We start from the raw sequence: 9432 nt of genomic DNA, 5'->3' as shown, positions 1-9432 counted from the left end.
TGACCTTTGAACTGAGCGAAATGCAAAGTGCAAAATTCATAGTGGACAATAAATCATAACATGCAATTATTGTCGATTAGCGATTATATTCATGGTGGATATTAAATTTTCAAGGTTAGTTGAGATTAATAACACGAATTCTAGTCGGCAAATATTATTTTCAATCGGCTTGGTTCAAGTGTTATTAATTTTAAGTCTGTATCAAAAAAATTCATCGAAAGCAACAGGGGTCCATAAAACCTGCAGGAAACGAAATTGATAACGAGTTATATTTGGTAAGTAGGAAATTCAACATTTTGATGGAATTTGATTCAGTAAGAAAGTTTTCATATTTCCTAAGCAGACTTACACATCATGATATAACTGAGATACGTCTACAATATTATTTTCACTTGTCAAATTAGAATTGTAGATGTCTGAGCTTGACCCCCAATACCTATCGAGAGGAAGCTCCTTGTCTATCCACAATTTGCACTTCAGGTTAAATCTGCGACTTCACACTAGCCTACACATTTAGCAGAAAGGAATATACGCCACTAAAAATGGACCACATTAGAAGCTCACAAACGTAAGTTTTAATGACAAGAATTTATAACTCTAAAACAATTCCTAATTCATCTGAATCACTGTAATTTGTAGACAGTAAAATTGATTTACTTTTACACCACCGAATTTAAACCATACCCTAGACACTTTAATCTATAATGACACGCAAAAGAAACGCAACACCCTATCTAGGGGGAAATGATTATGTAAAGTAAAAAAATTTGTATCTTAAAATTACGGATATCTTCAATTTGGTAAACATCAGTAATTTAACGGTTAAACGATTTTCATACCATAACCGGAAGTCAAGTGTGAGTCTGCTTAACAGAAATAAAAAAATGTATGTTTGAAAATCATTAGATAAAAAAATCAAACATCAGTAGATCACTTCTTGTTGCGTTTCTTTGGCGTTTCAGTATATAAATTTCACTATTTAAAAAAAATTGAATGATTTAGATGAGTTGAAAAATATCAGATTCAGTTGAGGAAGTTTTTTTATTTTATGATTTACATGTATGAATGTAAAAAAAACTTTATTTTTGATTAAGAGAAAATATAAACTGTCAACATTTCTTTTTTAAAAAAATCATAATACACTGTAGTTTATTAGGCATTATATTATAGATTTACAAAAGTGAAACATTAATTATACAAGAAATAAATTCCACTTTAATCATTCTCAGTGAGACAGCCATACAACGTATATCAGAGTCAGTGTTCGTGGGACTGTGTCTTAAAGTTGGGACCTCACAACAGGTGGCCATGAGGAGAGATATGGTGGACATCAGGGAGATGGTGAGAAATCAAGTGATAACAAGTGATGAGTTAAGAGAGATGCTGAGTGGAAGTTATGGAGAAGGATTCAGACTGGAAGGATCAGATATAGACTATATGTACTGGCCAAATAATCACCGTGTGATCTGGGAATTATCTCAGTCTCAGTATTACAACACACACAGACTAACATTGATCCTCTGTGACTGTTCTGATAGTCCACCAGGATTTACTTTGTTACATTTACTGACACCTAGTGTGTATAGATACATTCAGAGAGCCGGTGTTAGAATGAATAACAGATATTATATATCTAGTTCTAAATTCAGACAGACATCTTTATCTGCAGTCCAACAACCTTATAACCTCACTCCACATGGACCCTGTGTCAGTGGAACATTTGGAACACTAGAATATGATTATGCACCCTGTTTTGTTAGTGACTTTTGGCCTCCATCTGCCTTTTCATGGACACACAGATGTCACTCATGGCCCCAGCCCCATGTTGTTGATGATATAGTGAATAATGGATGTCACTTTGTAGCAATAGGACATAAGCTAGGAAAACATGAAGATCATGAATGGAGAATTTCTTTCTCCCGAGCAGAACAAAAACTTGTGTATGCAATGAATCACTGTCAATTCTTAACTTACGGCTTACTAAAATTGATCTTAACAGAAATAATTAACAATGGACTAAGTGATGATGATAAATTACTGTGTTCCTATCACATGAAGACGGCAGTTTTCTGGGTGATTCAACAAAATACAATACCTCATTGGTGTCCACAAAATCTCCTGGGGGGTTTCTGGGTCTGTTTTAAACTCATCCTCAAATGGGTGTATCAGGGGATATGTCCTAACTTTTTCATTCCAGGCAACAACATGTTTCTGAGTAAAATTTATGGCGTCAAACAACATCAATTATTTATAAGACTGTCAGAATTGTATGGGAAGGGTTTATCGTTCCTGCTACATAGTCCCTCCATTAGATCTTATATTATATATGTCCTCTATAACCCCAGAAACTCCATCTGTACAGATGATCATACTCTGATTTCTGAGGCTGAGTTTGATAAAAATATATTTGAAGAAACATTTTTAAATAGATTAAAACAAAAATTGGACATACAAAGATGCATTAGATGTCTACATACAATAGAACAGATGATAGGATCACCCCTCCTGACACAGTATCAAGTTATTATGCTACAGAACATTACTGCTACCTTCCTTCAGACCACTGCTTTTATGTTACACACAGAAACTTACACACATGACAACAAACTGAGTTATAGAGCTGACAAAATGTCCTGTTACATGCTGAAATTAGCAGCCAAGTTTGGTTGTATTACAGACATGCTGTACATAGCAATGTATTATTACAAGACACTTAGATACATGGAAGCATTATATATTATAGAGATGATCAAGGTCAAGTTAGCACAGCTATATGTGATGTATTGTTATAATGTAGATACAGAGATGTATACTGAGGCTGTAGGGGAACAGTCCTGGTCTACAAAGATGACACAGGCTGTAGTAGGGGATATCACACTGATCAATAAAATCCATTTTATCAGTGAACTGATACCTGAACAACAGTGTGCTCTTCAGAACCACCGGTTTTTTTTACTTGTACACCCCGTGGTGTTGTTATACATGCTCGAGATCTTGTGCTACAGACATGTTGACACAATGCGAGCACAAACAGCTCTAGATGATCTGCAGAGCTTTGTTCACTGTTATCAGGGACAGCTTATATGTTATCTTACCAGAGACATATCGTGGCAAATTCTGGGGATCTGTCAGCAGGTGACAGGGAACCTCCAGGCTGCTCTATACTCATACCAACAATCTCTCAGAGAAGTACCATACCACAACATACAAACAGCTACAGAAATGAGAATACAGAGAGTCTGCCAATGGAATCCCTTAATTAATTAGATATCAGATGATATATGTAGGAGTTCACCTGATAGAGATTATCATTTACATATCCTCTTCTGATTTCATATTATACATTTATGGAGCGATTATTTTGGGGTTTTGGCGATTTGTTCCTATTGCAAACATGTTGAATAAGTGTACTAAATATAAATTGTGAAAAAAATGTCAAATAAGTCCCGGGTTGAATATCGGGGGTGGGGGGGGTGGGGTGGGGGGTGGGGGTGGGGGGGGGGTCCTGTCCACAAGTACCTGTGATAAAAACCATAACGCTACAGTTCCAGTATTAAGTAGCACGCGCACCTGTTTGACTATGATGACTTTGTTGACAGTGACGCTGTCACAAACTTTAAAAAACGATACATAGGGCCTATGAATTCAACAATCTATACATGCCGGTTGAGTTAGATTGAAAACCCTGTAAAATTTACCTAATAAAACCATCGTACGTAAAGGAGTCAGTGATAGTATGTGTGTAAAGGGGGGGTTACCTGTACGTACCGCTGTACAGATGACCTGTGTGTCACGTCCGTTTACCTGTTTACGTCTCTGAGTGTATCGGACGATGAACTTACCTGTAGCGTTGACGTCACAACTCAGGTAACACAGGTGTATAAATATCAGACTCAGTAAGACAATCCCACTACATGTACCTCGACTGCTCACCATTCTTCGTAAACTTCAGGAACTTTCATCTTTCAGATTTTGTGTTCATACACCTACATTCAAAAGATCAGAGCAAATATTTATGATGTATTATTTTTCAATCTAACAAAGATTCATACCGAACGGAATGATTTTTAACGAGTAATTTTTACATTTGATGATAATAATCCTGGGTTGCTAAAGTGCATCAATAATTCGTCGCGAACTATTTTCCTTTGCGGATGTTTTGTTTATGCAGCATCCCGCTACAATGTGCACCTCTCTCTCTCTCGTCAAAACCGATGTGTGAAGAATATTGGACGACTAGGCGCGCATCAAGAAATTTTTTCCAGAGGGGTCCATCCACCACAGTCTAAAAAAAAAAATCCAACCCAGGAATTTCTTGACAAGCAAAGAAAAAAACTAGCCCAAACGTTAAGAACCTATTTCGGGGGGGGGGGGGGGGGATAATCGATGGCTTCTAATGCTTCAAACCTTTTAATTATAATACCAATTTTTTTCCACTGTGTTTTCCAAGGGGGGTTCAAGGTAACTTTTTTCTTGCTTGAGTTTACAAATACAAGTATTTATTTTACATAAACACAATTACAATAATTGGCAAAGGCACATCATCAATTGTTCATTATATTTAAACAATAAAGATTTAATAACCTTGCAAATTCCAAGGGTCCTGACCCCCTCCCCCCTCTAGATCCGCGCATGCAAGTGAAATACATTGTGGGGAAAGTGCTTTCGTATTACGTTTTTATTGAAATAATAGGCATTTTATTTTTAGAAAATAGCAGTCTTGTTATAGACTCTGAACTCCTTTCTCATCTTAAATTACCTTAAAGATTTAAAATTTTATTTTTTTTGACTGACTAAAAATAAATCTGTCAAGGATTAATAAAAATAACTTTCCCATCTGCTCGTGTGTTCTAAAGATTCTTTAATCATTTTTTAACATTGATTTATATACCGGTAGTAAATATATTCACCGGATATCTTTGATAATAAAGTTTTCGTCTAGATGCAGAATATATGGTGTCTTTGCATTAAAGAAGAAAATAAGATATAAAAAAATGTGATGCCCTAACACAGGTGAATTTATCTTTATTTTAAAGTGATTAGTTGTGTAAAGAAGATGATATCGTCTCAGTATGTAATCAAACATTGGCGTCGGAAGCAAATTAAAGGGGGGGAGGCTAAGTTTAAGAATTTTTTTTTTAGACTTCCAAAAGGAAATGCGTAGAAATGTCCATTGTCAACACACGTAAATCCTATTCCGTGGGGGGGGGGGGATTTATAGGCTCGAACTTCAGTACCATTTTTTTTTCAAACAGCACCACTTTCTGCAACATGTCTGTGGAAAGTATTGGGGACTAAACCTACGCAGCAATGTTCAATGTCTATACTAAGTTTATCTTTGGAAAAAAGGGGGGCGTATAGCCCCCCCCCCCCCCCGTTCCGACGCCTATGAATAAAAATTTATGGGGAAAGTTTTTATCACTCATTTTTATGGGGAACGTCATCAGAACTCCTCTGGGTTTACTGTTGAATTAAACAATCAATCTTGATCATGTTGCTTATGAACATTTTACTTACCCTCTACTTATTCTTGGATACAATTTTACATAGATATATGACATTTTGATGTATCTTCATTTTTTTAAGGTAGAACCTATGTCGGAAAAGTCTTTGTCACAAGATTTTCAAACTTTTCAAAATGATAAATTAGTACTTGCTTATCAATCAGTTAAAAGCTCATGATGCGTTTCCTTGTTATGCCCCCGTAAACGAAGTTTCTGGGGTACATAGTTTTTGTCGTGTCCGTCCGTCTGTATGAAGGATATGGAGATAACGAACAGTATTCAGTCTCAAAGTACATAAATCAATACAAAATAAGAGCAAAGCAAACACGGACCTCCGAAACATCAGAGGTGGGATAAGGTGCCATGGAGGAGGGAGCATCCCCTGCCGACCGGTCACACCCGACGTGTGCTCCTTGTCATGATAAGGAAATAACGGAAAAAATCCGTCGTCAATTCAGTGTATAAATAATAGACTAACAATTGGTATGAAAAACGTCAGTCAGTATTTGACTCAATGATAAATTGTATTTGCTGACAAGGTCATTGTATCGACCATAGAACATACGAAATGATGACGATACTGCTGATATTTGTGTTTCATCAACTTGCTTGTCAATAATTTACCTCGTTTTAGAAATTGTTCATACGTAGAGCATGCTCTTGCGTATCGAATCAACTGAGATATATATACTCCGTATGCATGTGATGAAGGTATATTGCTGCATAAGTAAGGGAAGTTGACGATAGAAAAGTTAAAGTCATCACGTTTATCATAAAGCTTGGTTGTTAGATTACCATTAGTGTCTTTTTCAAGTAAAATATCCAAGTATGAAACAGAAGTGTCGGACTCTGTGGTATCTTTTATCTCAAGCTCACCAGGATAAATCGTATCGACGAAGGAATAGAAATTACCATTATTAATTGACAAAACGTCGTCGATATATCTAAATGTCGAGTTGAAGGCTATAGCAAGTGTTTTCTTCTTTTCACGCAGGAGATTTTGTATAAATTCTGCTTCATATGAATATAAAAATAAGTCTCTTAATAACGGAGGGCAATTTGTACCCATGGGACTTCCGCGATTGATTGTTGGAATACCTGGTCTCAAAAAACCACAAAGATCTTGTCAATTAGAAACTCGAGCATCTTCTACGTGTCAACTTCAGAGTACTTATGTTTGTAATCAGAATCTGTTTCAACAAAATAATTTGAAAATGACCAATGAAGAGGTAAGTAAATTTACGAGTTCCATTTTCATTGAAGAAGCAGCTGTCAATGATATCAAAAAGCCTGGAATTTAATTTGTCGTGGGGAATTGTTGTGTATATAGTTGAAAAGTCGTAAATTTTTAAGCTGTTGGTTTTTGTAAAGTCTTGTGATTTCAAATTGTCCAAAAGTTCTTTAGAATATTTTGATATCCACATCTGATTCACACCACTTTTTGAATATATAGTTGTACAGTACTCTTGAAGTTTTTCCTACACTACTGTCAATATCTTATGAGGAGTAACGAAAGAGGCTTGGCTGAACATCTACTGGAACCTGCAATGTAACTATCTTTGTTTGTGAGGATTCTTTCTCACATTTCATGAAGCTCTTAGCATGAGTCACTAAAGAATTTAAACTAATATAGTTTAGTACAATTAGAGTGGTCTGTCCTTTTGATGAAAAATAGGAATTCATTAAATATATAATTAAATATTAGACCACGATAACATGAATGAACAAAATGTGTTTGTGAAACACTGATGCCCACGTACGCATGTTAATTCAACAAAGATTAAACTTTTCTTAAATGTAAATTTAATATATTGGTACCAAAAGTAGGGTATTCTTACTGGAAATACAATTGTGAAATATGAAAGTAGGACAATGCTAAAGTTTTCCCATAAGTACGGAAATATCCAAGGTCAAGGTCAAAAGATTAAGGTAATTGGTATTCAATGAAAGCCTTGCCACAAAAATAGATATGTTAAGTATGAAGCCCTAACCCTTCAAAAGTTATGACGAAGGATAAAATTTTTTAAAAGAAGACCAAACTCCAAGGTCAAAGGTCTTGCTATCAAATGAAAGGTCTTGTCATTAGAAATAAAGTATGAAAGCACTAGCCCTAAACCTTTGAAAGTTATGGTCAATGTTTGCTTTTTAAAAGTAGGTCAAACTCCAAGGTTAAAGGGTCAAAGCTCCTAGTATCCAATGAAGGGTCTTCTCACAAGGATTACTTATGTGAAGTATGAAAGCCCTATCCCTTACCATTCAAAAGTTATGGGAAAAGGTTCAAGTTTTTTCATATAAAGTATGGAAATCTCGAAGGTCAATATCAAAAGGTCAAGGTTGTTAGTATCTAATGAAAGGTCTTTCCACAAAGAATACATATGTGAAGTACAAATGTCCTGGTATCTACTGTTCAAAGGATATGACCAACCACCCATAGGCAAATGTTGGGGTCAGAATATGAATAAAAAAATCCCAAAGAGACAGACAAACATGTCCATTCCAAGCCTACGTCTATCAGTACTTTCAGTACTTTGATTGATAAACATTTTTAATCTGAAAGTAACCCCAAACAATCATTTAAAGCAATAGCTGCTATAACTGATGGTTCAGTTTGAATTGGCATTTCAGCATTATTTTACACCTACCGATAAAACTAAGATAATGGCGACGTTCTGATAAGACATTTCGCACAATAAACAAAGTATAGGCTGTTTTATTGCACGCATGTTGTGGGATGTCCTTCCAACGGCTATTGCCCAGTTATTTCTCGGGACACTAATGATTTCGGGATTTTCAGGTTTGTCCATGCGGAGTTCTTAAGTAGTCTATGTTCACATCACGTGACTTTAATTGTATATATATACCGAGACTCCGCAGTGATCAGGGGAGTTCGTAGGGGTAATTCGTCGGATGCAGCCAAGGTTAGAAGACGAGTGTCGTGAATAATGCATTCACGTGTTATATTCCTCGCCTGTTTTACAGTTAGAGAGTGAATTTGGAAGGCCAACACGTGACTAATCCGTCCAGGCTGCTATACTCATTGTCCGTCCTGAATAAGGCATTTTACAATGAGTGTAGTGGTTGAACAGGTCGAGACCACTAGATTTTCTGACGTCAGAATAAATTTGCATGTAAATTGGCTAATCTGTTTACTTTACCTACTGCTGAATGAGCCGCAATGCATTGTGGGCTACTACAAGTACCTAACTGTGTTGAAAATTAAAGACAACTTGAATTGTCCCTTGGAAACTTATTTTCAATTTTTTTTGAAATTTGTGAAAGAAATATTTAAAATGATGCATAATCTTTCATTTTTATGCTCACATTTACAAAATTTGCTTTATGAAGCCTTATATCAACTTATAATACATCGGCCTAGTATACCTTTGTTCAAAGAGACGTATAAGTGCTATCGTGTCGATAAAACATTGAGTTTTTTTCACGTGATATACGTGTACATAGCTTTCGCAGGTAGTATATAGGTCCTTGTTTTTAGACAGCAGGAGAAAGTGTGCAATTATTATTTAACCCCTCAATATTATCAGAAAGTGTTTTATGTATATGCAAAAGTCAAAGCGTTTGTACGATATTCGAAGCAACTGTTAATCATCTAAAACAACTCCAATATTAAATGTGAGCATGGAGCAGTGTCTTTAGAATATAATCTTTCATTTTCGGTCTAATAATGTAATAAAGAAGCTCTACAGTTTTTCCGGTGACGAGTTAAATTTTGTGCAGTAAACCGACGAAAACCACGTGTAGCCATTGAATCGTAAACACGTGGTAGACTGTTATGCTTTGGGACTCTTTCACTTGATTGGAGAACGGGCGTGACGAAGACATCGTCACGTGTTGAAAATTGCCCCACATATAAGATAGTGGTCTCGACCTGTTCAAGGGCTATCACATATACTGTCCGTCCTGAATAAGG

The 9432-nt window shown here is 35.9% G+C and overlaps 1 protein-coding gene across 1 annotated transcript; it reads left to right on the top strand.

Annotated features, from left to right (window-relative positions):
• Positions 1-1170: 1170 nt before the first annotated feature.
• LOC134269886 (uncharacterized) lies at positions 1171-3267 on the top strand (the record flags this gene model as incomplete). Its single annotated transcript, XM_062752073.1, has 1 exon — positions 1171-3267. A coding segment is annotated over one exon (2097 nt), but the record flags the coding sequence as incomplete, so codon positions are not given.
• Positions 3268-9432: the final 6165 nt, after the last annotated feature.

Source organism: Saccostrea cucullata, unplaced genomic scaffold (assembly GCF_032062105.1).
Source record: "Saccostrea cucullata isolate Sc308-1 unplaced genomic scaffold, CSIRO_AGI_Scuc_v1 ctg18116, whole genome shotgun sequence".
NCBI lineage: Eukaryota > Metazoa > Mollusca > Bivalvia > Ostreida > Ostreidae > Saccostrea > Saccostrea cuccullata.
Note: the sequence above shows the minus strand (reverse complement) of the source record. Positions and strands in the feature narration are given on the sequence as shown.